At 35.6% G+C, this 22,246-nt stretch overlaps 2 protein-coding genes across 5 annotated transcripts; one reads left to right on the forward strand and one right to left on the reverse strand.

The window, feature by feature from the left end:
• The first annotated feature begins 117 nt into the window (after positions 1–117).
• Positions 118–12,218, forward strand: LOC110099121 (uncharacterized membrane protein At1g16860). 4 transcript variants are annotated; one of them, XM_020826178.2, is made up of 4 exons: positions 118–531; positions 10,505–10,693; positions 11,391–11,602; positions 11,819–12,218. In XM_020826178.2, exons 1-4 carry the CDS (start codon positions 208–210, stop codon positions 11,991–11,993), a joined length of 900 nt encoding a protein of 299 aa, XP_020681837.1. In that variant the 5' UTR covers positions 118–207; the 3' UTR covers positions 11,994–12,218. The 4 variants fall into 4 exon arrangements, with proteins under 4 accessions (XP_020681837.1, XP_020681838.1, XP_020681839.1 ...); XM_020826179.2 differs by having other exon boundaries at positions 11,822–12,218; XM_020826180.2 differs by having other exon boundaries at positions 118–519.
• A 1,433-nt stretch (positions 12,219–13,651) lies between these two features.
• Positions 13,652–18,219, reverse strand: LOC110099115 (methionine gamma-lyase). The gene is made up of 2 exons (XM_020826168.2): positions 17,303–18,219; positions 13,652–14,482 (listed from the first exon to the last, which is right to left on the reverse strand). Exons 1-2 carry the CDS (start codon positions 18,096–18,098, stop codon positions 13,866–13,868), a joined length of 1,413 nt encoding a protein of 470 aa, XP_020681827.1. The 5' UTR covers positions 18,099–18,219; the 3' UTR covers positions 13,652–13,865.
• Between the last annotated feature and the right edge of the window lie 4,027 nt (positions 18,220–22,246).

A 22,246-nucleotide genomic window follows, 5' to 3' on the forward strand; every position in this document is an offset into this window, starting at 1 on the left:
AATGATTAATCTATTTATACTAAAATAATAATATTATAAAATGTAGTCCAAAATAATATGATTAAAAGCATCATAAACTATATAAATAATATGTTATTGCATGTGATCTATGGCCTTTTATCCTCCTAATCCGAGTTGCTTAAACCCAGAACCAAGACTCCCAAAAACCCAGAGATTCCCGTTCCGCCGACCGGCGGCCGAGGGCCAATGAACGATCTTTCTGGTGCCGGTGTCGCCACCTCGGGTCGCTGGCTCTGCGCAACAGTCCCGGTTTCCGTCCCATTTGTGCTCGCTCCGCTTCTACTTCTGGGCACTGCGGTCTCCCTCTTCATCCTTGTAGTGGTTGGCAACGCGCTCTTCCTCGCTGCGCTTCTGCTACTCTCAACTTTCATCATCTCAGTCTTCATCTGGAACTCGTTAAGCTTCCGGAGGAACCTGGCTCTCTTGCTATTCGTAGATCGTATGCCCGTTTCTGACCTTCTCAGTGCCTCCGATGGTCAGCTCGTCAAGATTACTGGCGTAATTCCTCCCGTACAGTTATCTCTCTTTTTTATCTTTCTCGATAATGTGTTATGGATTAGAGTGCCTGTTCAGGTTTTTGAAAGGCATCGGCAGTTTCAGCTTTCTTAGATTGGCATAAGATCTATGTGTTATTTAATTTTACTCTTTCTATGTCCTTGCGTAACTGAAGCTTGAGAGTAATGTAGGCTAGTACATGTAAATTCACATAAATGCTCTACATGGTTAAAAGGGCTAACTTTTTGCGTACATAATCAGACTTGTTTTGGAGTAGGAAAAAACTCCAGTAAAGAAATTGGCAGAGACTAGAGCACCGAAATGCAGTGGCGGTTTTAATTGGGGAAATAATGGAGTAAGCGACCATTGCTTCTTGCTGCATACGAAATTACAACTTGATAGTTGAAGATAGTACTGCTAAATGATAACCTTTCGATCAATCCGTGGCAAACTGAATCTTTACAAATGTAACATTCTTTCATGCTAGACCCTTAAAAATTATGAGGTTTCAGATTATTGTAGCACCAATTCAATATTGAAAATGTTGGTCATAAAGGGCATGCACAGACACAAGGATTTATTTGTGGAGTTTTAAGAAAATTCATGGACTTGGGTTTTGTGTTTATCTGATTTAGTGAGAGCTTTAAGGGTAAATTTGGATTTAGGGATAATGAGGAGGATGAGTTAAGGCTTGGAGAGAGGAACAATTGTGAACTAGGGTTTGTTTTAGGATTCAAAACTGAGAGCTATGATGGGTTTGCTTAAGAGCGAAGAGATTGGTGAGATGAAAGTTAGGATTAGGTTTCAAGAGAGCAGAAGATGCTAAAAATTCTTAACTCAAGGAAAATATAAGTATTGGCCACCAGGCCTCCACAAACGAGCAAGAGAGAAATTTCAAAAATTAAATTACCCAATCTTGATTCAATATTGCATAAAAGAGTCAATATAAAGAGTATGCACCACTTGATGTTCTGCCAATTCCACCAGGCCACGAAGAACTTTGCTTCGAAGAGTTGACATTAACGTATTCATCAACTAATCTAGTGCAATCTTCTTTAAGTCTTCCCAAGTTATCCAAATATCCTTTGAAGCTGGTTGATTCTTCCATATAACTAGCAACATATTTGGTGTGTTTTTATTTGTTGGGACTTCATCCATAATATAGTCTTAACCTCAAAGAAGTTTGGTTGAGATGTCACTTGCAACTATAAATGTTTAGTGATGAGGACATCAAGCCTTGGAGAGTCTATCAGAGGCAGGCCGACGATCTACGGCCACGATCTCACCGATCTACTTTTGATTATTATTGTATTATGTTTCATGAGCCTATTGTATTTTTTTCTCGTTTATTCCCTCGCTTAAGGGCCTAGTCCTATGTATGCCTTAAGGGCAATTGAGTCTTTTGTATTTTCTTTATTGTTTTGGGCTATTTAAAGCATTCCCCTCCTTCCTTGAGGGCTAATAATGATATTACGAAAAATTTTAGCCTTTTGTTTCTTATCTCTTATGTGTTATGAGAGAGAGCTTTGGAGAGATTGAAGTTCCGAGGTGAGGGCATCGCTATACCCACCAACCGCAGGAAGAGTCCGGGTTCGTGGTCGACGACGTCGTTCTCCATCCTCCCTCCCTTCCCCTTCCACCGCCGGTTAAAGCCCCTCCTTCCTCTCTCGACCGAACCCCCACCCCCCCCTTCTAGCCGCTGGCCAAAGATAACCCCACCCCCTTTCTCGGTCAAACCCCACCACCACCACAATCCAGCCGGCCACCCCCTCCCACCTCCACGCCACCAACCCCAACCTAACCCTAACCCTAGCCGCTGCCCCCCTTTCCCCATCCCTTGCCTCCAAATTCAAATCTTCTATCATTACTTTCCTTTCTCTATACGAACTCCTTTGAAAAGTCTTGATTTCAAATATTCAATCAATTTTGAATTTTGAAATCCTTCATAAAATAGACAATCTATTTTAGGAAAGTTACTTAAATCAAGTCCAATCAAATTTCAAATTGGATGTGATTTAAACAATTATTCCTAATTGGATATTCTTATTAAGGCAATCATTAAATCCCCTTCCTAAACTCCTCTCCCTCCAAGCATGGCGCCGGCCTACCCCTTTCTCCTCTCTAAATCCTACCTCATTATTAGTCCCAATTAATTCCCCATTAAATCTGAAATTAAATTCCAGATTTGGGATATTTTTCTTCCATCAATTAACACCATCTTTTGGAAATAGAATCCCTAACCTATCTCCCCATATGGTCATCCCTTCTCTCTCTCCTCTATCTTTCCAAAAGCTCACCCAAACCTTCTTATTGGCTGAAACTCCTCTCCCATATTTCCCTGTTGTTGTTTGAGAATTTCAGCAAACCCTTATGCTGTCCCGCCATCCAAGGAAGCTACGTTTGCTGTCCGGAGGTTTCAGTTTGCTTTCCAAAGAATCCATACCCAATTAGCTTCCAGCCCACCATCCAGAAATTGCCAAAGTGCTGTCCAAAGGTAGCTAGGAAGTTCGTGTTGCTGTCCACTATTTCTCAAACATCCAAACAACCACACTGGAGCTTCGTATTTCTTTCCTCCACTTCAACCATCCAACTTGAATTATGCTGATAATATTCCCATATATTTCTCCATCACTCTGAATAATAAATTCAAGATATCTAAAAGTGTACTCTTATTAATAATTTGATCGCCCAAAGTCACAATCCCCTCACTAGGTCTATTGTTACTAAATTACATTCCAATATTCAATTTTAGATCTACTTAAGCGAAAACCTTTGGACTCTAAGGTCGACCTCCATAATTCAAGTTTACCTTCAACTCCCTATTTAGTCTTATCAACAAGAAGACTATCACCAGCAAAAAGCATAAAACAAGGTACATACTCTTGCAATTTTCTAGTGAGAACATCCATGACTAAAACAAAAAGATATGGGCTTAAGGCTAATCCTTGATGTAATCCAATCGAAATTAGAAAATACTTGATCAAATCACCTTGTGTTTGAATACAAGTAATAGCTCATGCATACATATTTTTAATGATTTGAATATAAGCATTATTAACTCATTTCTTTTCAAGAACTCTCCATAGCATTTCTCTTGGAACTTTATCATATGCTTTCTCTAAATCAATAAATATCATATATAGATCCTCCTTATTCTATCTAAATTTCTCCATCAAACATCTTAATAAATATATGGCTTCCATAGTAGACCTACTCGGCATGAATCCAAATTGATTTTGAGAAACATTAGTATCACGTTGTAACCTATGCTCCATAACTAGCTCCTGTAGTTTTAAAGTATGACAAAATAAGTTAATAACTTAATTCGTCTATAATTCGCACTCTTGTGCATCACCTTTATTCTTAAAAATATGAATTAACACACTCTTTCTCCACTTATCTGACATCTTTTTAGTCTTTAAAACAGTATTAAAAATTTTAGTAAGCCAATAAATTCCTTCATCTCCTAAGTATTTTCACACCTCTATTGGAATATCATCAGGTCAACAGTTTTTCCACGCTTCATTTTCTCTAAAGCCTCTCAAACTTTAATTTTACTATTACGCCGAAAAAAACAAAAATCTTTATTTTCATTTAGGGTGCTAAAGTCACTAAAGTCAATCGTATTTTCACATTCTTCATTAAAAAAGTTTAGCAAAATATCTCATCTACCTTTGTTGAATATCATCTTCTAAGAAAAATACTTTTTTTATCTTCATCCTTAATACACTTCACTTGAACTAAATCCTTATTACTCTTATCTCTTTTTTTAGTATTTTTTTATTTTAATTTTTTTATTACTTTTATCTCTTTGTTTGACTAACTTATACATATATTTTTCTCCCTCCTTAGTATCTAATCTCTTATATAAATCATTAAAAACTAAACTCTTCGCATCACAAATAGCTTTCTTAGATTCCTTACGAGCCTCCTTATAGCTATCACAATTATCTAATTTTTTACATCTAAACTAATTTTTATAACAAATCTTCTTATTTTTATATTTTCTTGCACATTTGGATTCCACCACCAACTATTTTTATTATTATGAGTTTTTTCCTTCGAAATTCCAAGCACACCTTTTGCAATATTCTTAATATCACTTGCCACTTTTTTTCACATAACATTTGCATCATCGTGCACAAACAAAATTTTAAGATCTAAAATATTGCTCTCAAAAATACTTTTGTTAATATTTTTTAAATGCCCCCATTCAATTTTAGAATATCATTTTGCTTTATTTTTTATTTTCTGCCCTTTTATCTTAAAGTTCAAAACTAATAATCGATGTTAGGTACATAAATTTTCACTCGAAATAACTTTACAATCTAAATGATCTAATTTTTCTTATAAGAAAATAATCAATCTGCATTTTACTATATCCATTTTTATAAGTGATGAGATGCTTATATCTTTTCTTAAATAAAATATTAGCTTTTAAAAAATTATAAGCTAAAAAAAAATCTAATATGGTTTTACCACATTCATTTGTTGTTTTAAACCCATGACCACTATGAATGCTTTTAAAATCTTCCTTTCAACCAACATGTCCATTTAAATCTTCTCCAATAAAAACTCTTTCTTCAAGAGGTATATTTTATATTAATTTTTCTAAGTCATTCTAAAATTTTAATTTTGAATATATATCCAAACCTACTTGAGCAGCATAAGCACTTTAAATATTAATAATTTTAACATCAATAACAATCTTTAAAATTATAATTCTATCTCCAATTCTATTAATTTTTATAATATTATCCTTCAAACTTTTATCTAAAATTACACATACACCATTTCTAGTACGACTTCTACCCGAATATCATAGTTTATATCATAAACTATCAATCTCCTTAGCCTTCTCTCCAACCCATTTAGTTTCCTGAATGCACATAATATTTATCTTCCTATAAATCATAATATCTATTAATTCCATTAATTTTCTTGTAAGGGAGCTTATATTCCAAGTTCATATCCTAATTTTAGTTTCATGGACTAGCTTCTTTGCCTACATCCATTCTTGATGTGGGAACTCTTGCCCATTTAACATTACACTTGGGCGCCAATGCAGTGACCCTTACAAATTTGTCGTTGTATTCAGGCCATGCAGCGCGTCACTTCTAGGGGATGCCTTAGCATTAACACTAATTTTTTAAAGGATTCATGTCATGATTCTTTGACAAGTTTTACGATGGTTATTGACTACCTAATGCAACCCTTTACTTTTCTCATCCAGGACTTGGGATCTGACAACGCAGTGTTTGAATTTAATAACACAACTAATAATATTAAAAATATATAATTGTAAATCACAAAAATAGGAAATATCAAACACCTAAAATGCAATAAACATTGCATTAAATGAATTGTAAGGACCAGAAATAAACTTGAAAGCTGAACTAAAACAAGACTAAGTGGGGACTTATGATAAACTTGAGAGCTCACTTACTAGTTCTACTAAACAACTCTCTTAAACACTTAGAAATTCTAAGACCAAACTCAGTAAATTGAATCATATTTAAATAACAAAAAAATCATTTAAATAATTTATTATTAACTTTCAACTCAAATCCCAAATCCAAATCCAGTTCTCCAAATTCCAAACCTATTGCTGCTACTATATGCCAGATAACACGTATATCCTACGTATCTGATCGACGACTAGCCTTAATCGAAAGTTCTCTCTCGTAATCGGAAGGGGTAATTAACTATAGGGGCTTGCGCCTATAGGAAACCAGAACTCCGATCATAAAGTGTTCGCAAAATGAGGGTGAAATCTCTGGGTAGTGTCTTATCTACAAACCCATCTGCCTTCCAAAATTTACCCCGGAACCTAATCCGTTAAAACTCCCCTTGCCGAATAAACAGAAAGAAATCGCGCGGCGGGGAGGACGGGGCTGAATTTTCGGAGCCCACAGGATTTAGGGCTTAAACTCTGAGAAAATTTTATAAAATTTAATATTTGTAAAAACTGTAAACATATTTCATGTGAAATATACTCCTTATAACTAAAAAAAATCCATCCTTCGTAATCGTTTATCTAGATAATATATCTAAGAATAACCTCAGCTCATAAAAAGCAAATAACAGTCAAGTGTATCATTACGATTTATTCTCAAACAATCTCTCGCGAGTAACAACATGCCCTCTAATTGATGGTTTAGCCACCAAATGACATTACATATGAATGATTATGATTGGTGCCATTTGACTGGGTGGTTTTGCTGCAAAAGAGCAACATTAATTATGATAACAAGTAGAGGCTATAAAATTCCCAATGGTTAAAAGCCTTTAAATAATGAATTAGATGGTGCACTTGATAGAGCACAAAGCTCTCTATTTGTTAAGGCTAACTTATATTTATTGCTTTAGACAAGCATCCACGTAGGTTTATAAAGTTCTGTTGGACGAAGTAACTCATGGTTGCTGACAATGATCATTTGATTCATTTGGTTATGTTGGGTCGATTACCTCATTTGACTACGTAGACTAGGGACCATGATAACATGAGATGATAGAATCATGAGATCTTAATCAAATTTGTCATCATTCCCCCATCATTCGTTTTAAATTTGAAGTGTTAAATTTCTAATATTTTCACCAAATTTGTTGTTATTATATGTTAAGCATTTAGCTTCTAACATCTAGCCTTAATCAATGTTCTTTCTTATCACCAAGAGGTAATTAACTATAGGGGCTTGCGCCTATGAGAAACTTGAAACTAGGTCATAAAGTCCTTTCTAAATGAGAGTGAAATATCTAGGTTGTGTCTTGTTTGCTAGCTAATTCACCCTTTTGAAAATTTGACTCAAAAATGCTAAAATATCTTTTAGCAAATCCAGAGTGCGAATTTTTGGAGCCCACACTGTCATGAATTGTATGTCACTACAACACTATTTGTGCTCATCGATGAGCTTCATCGAAGCTCAAAGGAGGATGTGGTCGATTAATCTTTTGCATTCGAGCATGAATAGTCTCCGACCCCTTTCTATTCTTCTTTACTTTGAGGATCCTAGCTTCTATTACTCTAAAGAAGGAGCCAAAGTTTCATAATGGGCTCCTAAACACCATAGAGTTAGAGCTACTTAGCAAGGAAATGAGTGAGGCTTGCTTGCTCTACATACTGTAGGTCCCAGGCAGCCATAAAAGGATTATAGATGGCTCTACTTGAGTGATTGACATTTAATGCTATAGGGGATGAGAGAGCCTCGATTGAACATTAATTTCCTCACTAAGATGAATTATTTCATTTTAAACTTGATTATGTTTGAGTGAGCTATAATAAAATTAATTTTGGTTAAGAGATCAGTAGTTCGCAAGGCATTTCAATAATTTGGATATGTCAAAACAATACAATCATTGATACAAATGTTGAATGTAGGAATTTTAATTTCTAATTTTTTACCAAAATTTATCTTTTGCAATTTTTATTTTGACTTCATTTAAATTTTTTTGTAATCTTTCTTCTATTTTGTGTCATTTTTATTGCACTCTACTTTTTTGGTAACCAGGCATGTGCTCGCTATTAACGACCTCAATTTCGGCATTGTTGAATGTTGATGGATATTAATTTCCATGCAACTATTATACAATCGTTTTATATACCTTTTATGTTAAATGTTCTTCATTTCTTGTTGCATTAGAGTTTTCAAGTGTTTATCAACATGTTCATTTTTGTTGATCTTAATTTTGATGTTGTTCATGGCACAATAATTTCTTATGCATCTATAGGCATTTTAATCTTATTGATTAAAAAAATTTGTCCGAAATTATATTAAGACAGCTCAAGAATAATTTGACCCCATTAGGGTTCATTTCAATTGATCAAATTCAAAAAGAATTAAGCTCGTCAACATGGGGAAATTATTGGGTTCGGACACCGGACATCATCCAGAGCCAATGAAAATGTGCCACATCACCCTCTACTCGGTACTAGTAGTACCCATGGTTTAAAATTGCGCAATATGTGGATCGCCTTGAGGCCCACCTTTGCACAATTCCAGTAAAAAACGCCTCGAGTTTTTTTTATGAGGCTTGCGCCTCAACTTGGTTGAGGTTCGCATTGAGGATTGGCTCGCCTCACTGGCATGAGGCTTACGTCTCACGCTATATATATTAAAACTTACATAAATCTTGAAGTAAATTCCCAGAACTATTCTCAGGCCGATATTTTCTACAGTGCAGATCGGCCTGGACGATTTCCAATCGTCCTGGACGATCCTGAGAGGAAAAATCCAAATCTGAGAGGAACAGTAAGGGAACGAGGTCTCACATTTAATGCCCCAATCAATTCCAAATGTTTTAGAAATTCGAATCTCGTGGTTTTCAACCTATTTTCCCTCCTAATCGTGCTTGGATAGAATCACGGCCGTTGGTGTTAAGTCTAAGCCTTTAAATATTGATTTTAGGGTTCCAATTAGGGGATCTTGCATTCTATTCCTCCTAAGGCCAAGAGATTTTGTGAGAGAGCTCCTGGATCTTCCCTCCACCTTTCCCGACCTAATCCCGACAGTGACACCTCGCCGGCGGCGAGATCTCCGGCGAACTGAGGCCAAGGAACTTCCAGCTCGTTTTGCATGCGATCTAGACGTCGGGAGCTCGTGATTTCTTCTTCAAATAGGAGCGTGGATAGTCTACAAGTGCAACAAGCCAGAGATTTCTCGATTTTATCAAGTATTTTCGGTAAAAACTTAAACCCTAGTTAGACAATACTCGAATATGCAATTTTAAACATTGGTAGTACCAAGCAGTACCGAGCTCGGTACTCCTCCGTGCCGAGCTCAGTATGCTCGGTACTGTGAAGTACCAAACTCAGTACTTCACAGTACCGAGCTCAGTATCGTTCGGTACTATGAGTACCGAACGGTAAGCTGTGTCCGGTGTCCGAACCCAATAATCTCTCATGAGAGGTTGTTAACAATACAATTGTAAGCTTGCTGTGAGGATTTAACTAACAACACTGAAAGACAGGTGCTGAGAAGACAATGCATATAATTCTATGAATTGGGTTCAATTGGAGTCATTTATGTGATACTTGCTTTAAGGTTCCTTTGACCTGAAATTTTCAGTAGATTCTATAGGAGGTTGCAAGAGTTAAAAACTCAGGATGAATCAATGATTCTTAAAAGGAATCTAAATGAGTCATTTGGAGGGAGAAAACAATTTGCCAAGTCACAAAAAATTTGCAAGCGTTGTGATAGGAAATACTTGAGTTTGCAAGCAAACCTAACAGTGATTGGTGAAAAATAACAATAAAACTGCTGATTACAGCAGAAAACAGCAACGGTACAGCAACCTTCTTGAGAAATATGAAGAAAACTGAGATAAAAATGAAGAATTCCACTGGCCGATGCAGGAAAACATCAAAAGATACAAGTTTCTTCAATTTGAGAGGAAGAAATAACTCTCCAAATTTCTAGCCAAGCCTAGAGCCCAAAGGAACAAACCCTAGATCTCAAATTTGATTTCAAACTTAAGATAATCCCAAACCATAATAAGAAAGACTAATTAAAGCAAAAGGAAAATTACATAATCTCTAAACCACCCCTCATTCAAAATTTTCCTCCCAAACCCTATTTAATTTAAGCCATGGGGTCAAATTTCTTAAAAAGATAAAGAGACAATGCATGCTAGTTGTCATTACCTGCCAACATGGATATGTTCTTAGTGGTGAATGTGGAAAACTTAGAATTAATGGTGGGAACCTTTTTTTTTCCTCACAAGAAAGAACTTTGTGAACAATTCTAGAACTTTGATTGTATATGTTTCTGAAGAAATTATCCAATGTATTCTCTTGGCGTGCACGCACAATCTATTTTACAAAAATATACTCAACTTTTATGATTTTCATTTGGAGAAATCTATTAAGTTGGAGTATTTAGACTGAGGAGGATTTTCATTCGTTTAAGGGATTTTCATTCCTATATTTATTTACTAGTTTATGAAGCTGTTTTAATTTCCTTTATCTCTTCTTGTTTTATTTGTGAACCAGCTTGCTGAATGCGGTGATTTTCCCTTGGAATCTTCGTATGAAAAAGTTGAAAGATGTGTTTATACGTCAACTCTTTTATATGAGTATAGCGGGTTTGGATTTAAGATTTCAACTAACGACTATCATACTGGATCAAGGACTGTAAGAGTTAATGACAGACACGTTTGCTGGAAATTGGCGTATTTGGAGGTAGGAAACTAACATATCTTTCTCCAAATTTAATATCGCTTGTACTGTTATTTCTGCCATATATTGTTTAGCGTGGATGGAAGATATAACCCAAAGGAACCACAATCTTTAATTCTTAGATTCATGTGTTGAGCTCTTTCGATTTTCATTATAAGAACTTTTTCATATGAGGTGATTTAGGCTCTAGACTCTTCGTCTAGAGATTGGGAGAATGATTCTCCTCTCGAATTGAGGATCAATTATATCTTTGCTTTATGTTTGCTTTGCTTTGATTTCCCTAATACAATCTACTGTCTTGGGTTGATTTTGTTGGCGTTCTTGTGATCTTTTTCGCTGTTTTTTATCAATTTATTGTTAGGATTACTTGCGAACTCAAGTATTTTCGATAGAATTACTTGCGAACTCAAGTATTTACTATCAGATCAATATCCAAAGTTTAGTTGGATGTTTGAGTAAAGAACAAAATGCTATAAATGAATTTTTTTACCTTTGGAAGCTTATTACCCCTCATCCTACATGTTGCCTTATATATTTTGATCAAGTGCTCAATAAAAAATTTTCAGCTTTTTTTTTTTCATAAATCTCTTATTTATTCTCGCTAAAGCTATGAACACAGTCCTTCAGACCTATTGCCACTTTCTATAAAACTAGATTTGCTGATATGGTTTTATTTTCTCTTGTTTTCAAATATTCACAGAGGTTTACTGCTGACTTCTACATAACAGATGCAAAATCTGGAATGAGAGCTTTAGTGAAAGCTGGTTATGATTCTAAAGTTATTCCTCTTGTTGGTGAAAACTTGATTGTGAATACCAGAAAGAAAAACAGAATGGTGTCTTCTACTCTGAAGAAATGGCTAGAAGAAAGGTCCCTTCCCGTCGAAGCTCGCTTGCTCCATCTCAAAGAGGGGTACGCATTTTGTTGGCTGAGGCTTCATTTGGAACAACTTTCTCTCTTCTTCTTAAAGCAGTTTTATAGTACAAAATCTTAATTTTTATACTAAGAAGTAGCTTTAAGAAGCAATAAGAAAATCATTCCAAATGAAACGTGAATTATCTCACTTCATTTTTCATCCCTCCTGAAGTATTAATCCATCAAAAACTGTTTAATCTCGCATGAGATTAGCAGGTTCATCAAGGAGGGCACCTCTTTGACTGTGGTGGGGATGCTTAGTAAAAAGAATGAAATCTATATGATTGTACCACCCCCAGATGCTATCTCCACAAGCTGCCTACTTCAGAAGTTGCTTCTTCCTGTTGACTTTGATGGGCTTATTTTGAGATTTCCCAGCAAGACTTAAACTACTGATGAGGACTTCATTTCTAATGCATACTTATGGTAAGAACCGATCTGCTAACTAATGATATACAAGTTACTTCTAGTGATTTCATGGCATCTATATGCTGTACTTTGTCACATCATTTCAATTATTCTGCACATTCTTCAAGATTTGAGGATACCAGGGGAAATTCTCCTGAAAACTTTAGTGGTTATTCTGTAGACAAGCTCGTTAGTTTCTGTTTAAGTTCAGGCCTCTCGTTAATAGAACATTTTTGTCTGAAATTTAAGCTTCATTTGGGATGGTTTTTTTACTGCCTCTTAAAGTAGTTTTTTTAGGAGAAAAATTAAATAATTTTGTACTAAGAAGTTATTTTAAGAAGCAATAAATAAGCCATCCCAAACGAAGCCTTAGTAGGTGTATTTGCGATTGAATTGGGATGAACGGATGTATGAGCTGTACGATAGGATGCGATGACATAAATCAGGTCATGTGGAAGGAGTAGGAAAGTTGATATAGCCAATGGGAAGGATTCTTGATTAGTTCTTATACTAAGTTATATAACTGAGATGAGTGAAGACTGAAGGGTTTTTTACTCCAACAATTTAAGGAATTTCCATTAAAATTCCTTAAGAGGAATTATAATATTCTATGGTGTTTTTTTCTCCAACTGTGAGGTTATCCACAGTATAACTAGAAGAATTTTAGTTATATTTATGGGGCATGCCTGTGCTCTCTAAATGATGGTGATCATTTGGCTTAAGATTTAAAGAAGCTTAGAATCTTGGAGAATCTCAAAACTTTACTCAAGCACCACTGTCGGGGTACAACCATTGGACAACCATCATCAGATTATCGGTAGAATGCTATCTTTGGACAACCGTTCAATTGTTGCCACTTGACCATCAGCTACTGCTGTTATCAGACCTTCGTTGTTAGACCACCATCCTACAACTGCCAAATTGTTTCCTTTGAAATGTCACTTGATTGTTGCCATTAGATAGTTATTGTTCATTGTCTTTAAGCTAGCAACCAATCACTGCCTTGGAAACATCGTCTGATTGCAACAATTAGATCATCCTTGACTGTCACTGTCAGACCACCGCATCATAACCTTAATCATTGAATCACAAATGCTTAGACTTCACTATCTGATAGCCACTACTTGACCGCTATCGTTGGACCTCTACCACCTGATCATCATCATTGGATCACCTCGCCTAATCATAATCATCATCAAATCACCACTATCGAAATGTCATTGCACCATCACTATCGCTATATTGTTGTAACTTAACCATCATTGTCAAACCCCCACAATCTTGCACCATTTTCATTGGACTGTCGCCACCAAACCACCGTCATAGCATGGTAGCATGACAATCATTGTCAGACTACAATCATAGTTGGATTGCCACTCCCCACCAGACTGTTGTCACTTGACCGCAATCATCCAAACACCTCTCATCCCCTGTTACCTTTACAACATTTTTTGGCAGCCACTTACACAATTATGATTTCACCTTCTTCGATTTGGTGGACAAACAAATCTTCATAATTAGCATTCACATAATGAAATTATTTGATATTTTGGTCAAGTCCCATAATTTTTTACTTCTCAAATAAAAATTTTAGAGTGCTGTTATCTTTTCATCCATCTATTGATGAGTGAATTCTTGTTAAAAAACATAATAAAGCCCACAGTATTTGCGAGCATATAATAATATACTGCAATATATGTAGACTAACAATACAAACAAGTTCAGTGCAAGTTCCCACATTCCAAATTCCATCAAAGATTCATCATAACATGCGACTCACAAATTCAAACTAACACAGAAACCTACAAACAAACAGACGGTCCCTTTATTCTCCACATAATTCATCCATCCATCAGTTATCAACACCATATGAGATCGAGGAAATCGGCAGATGCGGCGGCGCAGCCACATTATCCTTCGCACACGCAGCCAGCGCTCGCTCGAACTGCGCCCACCTCTGCTCAAGCGATCCGCTATAGCCCACCGACATGCGTATAAGGCCCGGCGAAATTCCGGCGAGCGCCTTGTCCTGCTCGGTGAGCTCGCTGCTGGTGCTGCTGCCGGAGCACGACATGAGCGTCTCGTAGTATCCGAGGGAGACGGCGATGAGGCCGAACTGGGCGGTGTTCTGCAAGTGGTGGAGGAAGCGGTTGGCGCGGTCCTCGGTGCCCATGTCGACGCAGAGCATGCCACCGGAGCCGTAGCCGGGGTTGGCGATGGAGCGGAGGAGGGAGTGGTGGGAGTGGTCTTCGAGGCCCGGGTAGATCACTTTGAGGCCCAGTTTTTTCATGCGGGAGGCGTACGCCATGGCGCGGCTGCAATGTTCCTTCATGCGGAGGGAGAGATGGGGAAGTCGCTCCGCCAGTTCGAAGGCCACCTTGGCGTTCATTGTTGGGCCTAGAAGCATAAGAGCGCCGTTCTGCGGGTCCATCATGGAGTTTACTAGGCTCGCCGGCCCGCATATGGCACCTGCAAAAAAAACAAAGTTTTAAGTTGATATTTCTACGACAATAAAAAGCAGAAAAATTAGTTCATAAATTTTTTTTTAAAATAAATTATATATAATGGTTATGATATCAGAAATTAATATTAAATTTTATACTGATATATAGGTGAAGATTCCAATTAAATCATCTGCATAAACAGATCGAGGTAAGTTATTTACATGAGATGTTTATCTATAAGGGGCTGTTTGGAAGTAGGATTTAGGTTGGATTTGAAGCAGATTTGAGTGAAATCCACGACCTAAAATGCAAAACCAAATCAACACTGTAGACGGAAAATTCCGCCTTTTCGTGCTAAACCCTTGGATTTTTGAAATCCTGCTTTTTGCATGATTTACGAAATCCGTTGGACGGAGAGGAAGAGTCAGCTCATTAAATCCATTTCATAGTCAAATAATCACACGGGATTTAATAGGATTTATCATGAATGTTACCAAACAGTTTTCAAGATTTAGGCCCCTAGGAATTTCCGAAATCCAGATTTAGCATATTTATGAAATACTACTTAAACCAAATCTTGAGTGCTACCAAATAGCCCCTAAATGATAAGCAAAATGCAAAACATTATTCTATGGAGTATGATATGATCTTTCCATAAAAAAAAAAAAAGAAGGATAATGAAGGAGGTGAGCTGTTGCCACCTTTCCTGTGATAAGGCCCAGAAGGCTTCAAGCTTGGCGCATGCTCCAGACTGGAGGAGTCCAAGGTAATTTGACTGTAACAACCGGCCCAGAAACAAAACGATTACTACTAATCTAATATATCCATAGTTTTGTCTGTACGTTGGGCTGGTCTGAATCTATGGAGCCAAATAAGAATAAGGACAGTGATAGAATTAAGTCTTGCGTGCCATGTGGATATCAATGGAAGCAATGAGATGGCCACGTGGGAATCTTTACTTAAATAATTAAATTAATGCTATCTCCGACTCCTGCAGATTTCTCATTATCTTTTGCTTGGAAATAAATAATTTTAAATAGTATGGGCTACTTAATCAAGGAACAAAAATGCCTTAAAAAAAAATTCTTACACTTAATGCAATTGCGTTTTAATTGTTATGCTAACTTATACGAATTTGTTAGCGTTTTTTAAGATAATATAAATTAGAATTGACGCTTTATATTCTATGTCTCATATTTTGTCTAATTAGAAGAAATAGTCTTACAATTCATATAAAAGTTCATTAAGAAATTAACCCAAGTGAAGAATGAAATATCTGATTCTTACATAAAATATTTCATGTAAAAAATAAAGCATTTGAAGTAATTAACTAAAAGCTTTATTTTGTATAAAAGATGTTAGTTCTTCAGGAAAATATATTGTTCCAATTTAACGTACGAGTCCGATTCATCAAATAAAAAACGCCTTTTGTGATTAATAAGTGTTATAATGCTATTAGTCATTTTGATCAGTCCAATAAACGTGTAAGTGGGTCAAGCTTATTCATAAGAAGGCTCAAATTTGACTCTATAAATAGCTCAGGAGCGGGTTCAATGACTAACAAGTCAAGCTTGAGCTAGCTATGACCCAACTCATTATTTTGTGACCAACTCTTTTAAAATATATTACTACTAAAAAACACTTAAAAATATGAATATTAATGATTTAATGACATTATTATTAAAAATGCTTTAAAATTATATACTATTTTTTATATTACATTATTTTCTATTATTTTAAATTCCTTATTTTTTTATCATTTAATATAAGTATTTTTTTTTCAACCATGCAGAAGCCTTTAACTCATTGAATAACGCTTAAAATCGAGTTCGAACTCAACTAATTAATCAAGCTCAAGCCAATGATGACTCAAATGATTCGACTCGCTTACACCTAATTTTAACTTTTTAACAACTTATTAAATAAATTGATATTAGTAACGTCGCATCATCTATTATAACCTTTTTCTATATCATTTTAATTAATATTTAATGTCTACTTATCACTCTTTTTTCTCTATCTTTTTTTTTTTCAAATTTAGAATAGTCTTTACCCAAATGAAAAAAAAAAACAATTAATAAGGAAAAAAATCATATCCAAAATATTTCAAGAAAAATTAAGTTGGAAAAGTTTTGGATGATCTAAAGATAAAAAATTAACAACGTACTAATTTAATCATGCATTTTATTTTTTACAATTTCTATTAATATTATACATAAAATTATCTAAAAATTTAAAATTGCATGTTTTTTTGTTATATTTCATAGAAGTGGAAAATGGAAATACTCATTTTGTCGTTAGGGCTATTTGATATCAGCTTCTGATTTATTTTTTTTATCTTATTTAACTACATATAAAACAAAAAACAATTCATATTCTTGATAATTATTTTCTATTAATTGAATTTCATAGGATCAAGATGATTTTCATTTCCACGGAATGAAGATATTTAAATATATATGAAAACATTTTGAATACTTTTAAAAAGTAAAAAAACAAAAACAACTAAGAAAATATAAATCAAACATATTTTTTGAAAGATGAAAAAATAAAATAAAATGAAAAATTAGCCAAAATAGCCCTTCAGTGGATTGAAAATATGTTTCTAAAATTTTATGGACCGTTTATTCTTAGTTGATTAGATGAGGTCTTTAATCAAATATTCTATTGAAAAAATTTCCATCATAATAATGAAATAATGATAATCGCCGACACTCACAAGCTTGGCGGGCGAACCAAACCCTTCCTGAACATTCCAAAGCAAAATAAATAAATTTAAATTTAAATAGGAAAAGTAGGGCACTGGGCGATGCCCGCATTAGGGCACCAAATCACAGCCACATACCTGCGATGATGTCGGCGCCACCGCTAATAAACTTCGAAACACTGTGCACGACCACATCCGCGCCCAATCTCGCCGGCGACACGACCATCGGCGTAAACGTATTATCCACCACCAGCAACAGCCCCTTCTCCCTCGCCACCGCACTCAAACTCGGTATATCCGCCACCGTTAGCGTGGGATTCGACATCGTCTCCGCATAAATCAACCTCGTCTCTCCTTCCCTGACCGCAGCCTGAACGGCTTCCATATCATTAATATCCACAAAGCTCGTCTGGATCCCGGCAGCTCGCGGCAGGAATCGTGAGAGAAGAGCGTGGGTTCCGCCGTAAAGGCATCTGGAGGCGACGATGTGGGATCCGCTAGGGCATAGCTGGAGGATCACGGCGGAGATGGCGGACATGCCAGAAGCGGTGCAGTAAGCTGCTTCGGTGCCTTCGAGGGCGGCCATCTGGCGGCCGAGGTTGAGTACGGTGGGATTAAAGTGTCGGCTATAGATATAGAAATCTCGATCGGGTCCCAGCTCGCCGGCGAACATCTTACGCATCGTGTCGGGTTCCATGACCGTGAAGGTCGCGGATGCTTCGATCGACATGTTGACGCCGCCGTGCTCGCCGAACTCGTGACGAGCATTGGATAAGCATTCGGCCGGATCCGCCGGCCATTTCTTCGCCGGAATGTTCGAGGCCCAATCCTTCTTGTCGTCCCAGTTCAGATCATCCTCGTCCACGGATCCCCTGTGGGGCAAATGCTTCTTGAGGATGTTGTCGATGCTCCAAGATTGCACAGCATCCGCCATCTCTCTCTCTCTCTCTCTCTCTCTGGTTCTGTTTATTTCTCTTGTGGTGCTCTCCGTCGGGGGTATGGAGGCCTATTTATGGGGAAACGGCGGTTTATAGCTGTAACCGGCGGGCTGTGTGAGCTGTTCGGATGGACCGTTCAAGAAATTGGCTATTGAATAATCAGAATTCGGGCGGGTTAATGGGATAAACCCAGTCCGAATTATTTCTTGTTGGGCTTTTGCTTGTCCCTGACGAGTAACGGTTGAACCGAATGTTTTACGTTATCGGTGAGGTTTTTATGCAAACAAAATAAAACAAAAACACTTTAAACGCACATTTTTAACGCGGTGATTATAATAAGATATTTTTCAATAGCATTAATATAGACATATAGTAATACTATATTGAAAGAATATTATAATTTAATAGTTTAGATTAAAATTAATATTTTAATTTTAAATTTAAATCAATTTTGAATATAGTTTGTAGTATTTGAGATTTTGAGTCAAAATTTGGGCTGATATATACAAAATAAAATAATTTTATCATAAAAATTTAAACTCCAAATAATTTTGATTACCATCTTGATAATCATTTCAATATATGAAGAATTAAACTTCAATTTCATTATATAAATAAAGAAATGAATATTATTTATTTTAATAAAAATAATGGAATCATAATTATCTCATACGAAGAAATTAAGAAATTATGTTGATCACATGAAATGGTTTATAATGATTCATATTTTGACGGTGACATATCTTTTTTTAAATTTTTGTAATATTTGGTGTCATTAAATTGTCAGGAACTCGTTTTGAGATTACTTGATGTTGACTGTCTACATGTTTAATTTGCTAAGTTGATTCATATATTCACTAATAAAATTCTTTTTTCTCTAATTAAGTATGTACAAAACTAATATGATATAATATGTTGATTCATAATCAATGCATAATTTAAAAATTTAAATTTAATATAAAGATTCTTTTTAATTGCATACAGTATTAAATTAAATTATACTAAAAAGATATTTTAGAAAATAATGAAAAAGTTATCAATATACAAATCTCGTGGCCTTTCGGCCTGGTCCGACCAAATGCACCGGTCTGATAGCCCACCGTTCATGACTTTCTTTTTAACAGATGGATTGGGGAGCGAGGAGAAGGAAGGTTAAGAAGCTCATTAAGGTGATTGGAACAAACCAAAAAAGCTGGAGAATTGGACCAAAAACGAACCTAGCCTAAATATTGGGGTAGAAAGGAGTTTGGGCCCCACTCGTTGAACGAAGACGCATGGGTGGGAAGCTGGAGACTGTCTTCTTTTTGCTGCCCTCCAAATCCGTGAATCTGGAGAGATCTCAAACTTTTTGCAGTAATGAGTCCGTGATTTATTTATTTATTTATTTATTTATCTTAATTGAAAGTTTGCTGACCGCTTAGGGACAAAAATCCGACAAAGAATTGTACTAAAAATCTCTTTTAAAATTAATGGTTTTTTTTAGATATTTTGGTTTGAATTGAAATTATTTTCTTACTAATTTTTAAAACAACTTTGTAGCACTAAAATTTTAATTTTCATACTAAAAAATTAGTTTAAAAAGCATTAAAAAAGTCATCTCAAATGAAATCTTATGCTTCTTTTGGGACTACTTTCTCACTTATTTCTAAAACAATTTTTTGTACAAAAATTTCTTATACTAAAAAATTGTATTAAAAAAATGCTTCAGAAAGCAAGAAAGCAGTAAAAGAGTTGTCTCAAATGAAGCCTTAGACTCATTAAGACACTCATAAACAAATCAAGACTCGAATCTATAACCTCTTGATTAGTAGTCAAAGCTCTCAATTAACAGGTCAAGATGAGTTGCGTTTTAGAATAAAATATGCTTACTAAAAAAAGAATATAAGAACATTTTGCAATATATATAATATGTATTTGAGTTTGCAAGCAGTGGCGAAGCCAGAAATTTTATTCAGGGGTGCCGGGCCTATATTAAAATAGTTTTGTTTGTTGTCTCATTACCAGAGCCAAGAGAAGTTCTAAGATAAAAATTAAGAATGCAAATGACATGATCTTTAGAGCTTAGAAGACATAAATATCTGCCACCGGCGGTCTCCGTTTGTGGGCGAGGGTGGAGCAAAAGGGAAAACGAATGTCATGCTCGAGGTTGTGAGTTGCAAGTCGTGAGAGAGGAGCAAAGCGGAAAATGAAGCAGACCGCTTGGGTCGAGGGCTAAAATTTACTCTAGATTCTTTAAAATATTTTCATTTAAGCTAATTTAAGTGAGTTTCAAATTCAATCATTATAATACAATTTCAACTAAAATTTACTCGAGATTGAATGGACTGTCGATGTTGATTCCCTTGATCATGAACCATTTACTAAACATTTGAATGTCTTAATGATATCAAAATTTGACAATCTTGGGCTCTTTGGATTTGTCTCGTCACGCCGCTCGATTCAACTTTAAGCATGTCAATTTTCGAACCTGTTTGGTAATCCAAATTATGGATTGAACCTTCCAAATGAGCTTCGGGTTTTTGATTTGGACTCGTTTGGGGCTTGGATAGAGTCGAATTTGGTGTTGTTGGGTTCGTATTTTTGAGATGTTCAATTTGACTGTAAGTTTACTGAAATATTTGTTAAGATTTCAAGATGATCATTTCAAATGCAAATCAAATTTAACATTAATTAGCTATCAAAAACTAAAGTAATATTTTTTTAATGTAAAAACTAACAAATTTAACATTAATTAGCTCTTTTGAAAAAATATACAATATCATAATTTTCATAAATATTTTAATAAGTTGACATTTATCAATGTTACATTTGTAATTATAATGATTTTTTTTTAATGATACTTAGCTCTCAATAAAAAGAAATATTTCCTCATTTTATCAATGCTCAAAATCTCCTTAGCCACTTGGTGGAGCCCTAAGAAAAAAAGGAATAATTTTTTTTCTTATAATTTAAATAATTCAAATAATTTTATAAATCTCTACATATAAATAATCAAATGATAATTATAAAGTAGGCTTATTGAACTATTCCTTTGCCCAATTATCCTATAACCCATAAGGAATAGAAGGTTCAGCCTTCCATATATCCTGGTCACATTGTGACTTCCAGTGTAATGAAAATTATCGGTCAACCCCATCGGGTTTAGGTGGGTTGGTCGGCGTGTTAGATTGGGAAACCTCCATTCTAAGTTCGAATCCACTCTCATACGGCACGACTCCTTAAGTGGAGAGAAAAGAACTGTGGGTCATACACCTGTGGGGTTGGTTGCTGGTAGACTCGCCGAGGGATTAATGGACATCGTCAAACGCGTCACAAGCTGACGCGACGCTGATGCGACAGTGGACCGATACCCCCGTTCCTAAAAAAAAAATTATCGGTCACAAGTATTATATAATATTGTCGGTGATCATTTTGATCTTTCAGATCATTTTGATCTTTTATGTCACACATCTTAATAATAAATAAATATTTTTTCACTTCATGATTATTTCATGTTGATTATGTACGGCCTGAAACTTTATTAAATGATACAATAGAAAACAAGGGAGAGTAATAATGAATAACAAAGAAGCTTCAAGGAAGGAGAGTAGTGCAGTACTGGTAATGGCCCAAAGGATATTGTCGTTTTGTGATGTTATGTATCACATATGGCTAAATTAAAGCACTTGTAGGTATAGATAAATATTCAGAAGATGCTGATAAGTTCTTTGATGTATGCCATGGTTGGATCTTTATTTGTTTTTATCTTTGACCGTGATATTCTTTGTAGATATATCGGAGGTCTAAGATGGGAGCGCCTCCTGGCGCTGTTAGACCTCTCAGGATATTTTTAAAATTTTGTTTGTTTTTCAGTGTCCTATTTTTGTGCTATAAATATATTGTAAAAGGCTCAGGATTCGTCAGCTATTTGTACTCCATCTCTTCTCTATAGTGAAGCCGTTGCCTATTCTCCCCTATGGGTTTTCCCAAGTTTTAGTTTCCACTTAAATCTCTGGTGTTCGTTTGTGTTCTGAATATCGTGATTTATTATTTCTCTTTGTGTTTGATTCATCATTCCCTAATAATCAGTGATTGGTATACAACATAACCGCTAGGTTAAATATTTGAAAGTCGAGTCAAGTTTACGTATGCTCGAATCAGAGCA

This window comes from Dendrobium catenatum, unplaced genomic scaffold (genome assembly GCF_001605985.2).
Source record: "Dendrobium catenatum unplaced genomic scaffold, ASM160598v2 fragScaff_scaffold_264, whole genome shotgun sequence".
NCBI lineage: Eukaryota > Viridiplantae > Streptophyta > Magnoliopsida > Asparagales > Orchidaceae > Dendrobium > Dendrobium catenatum.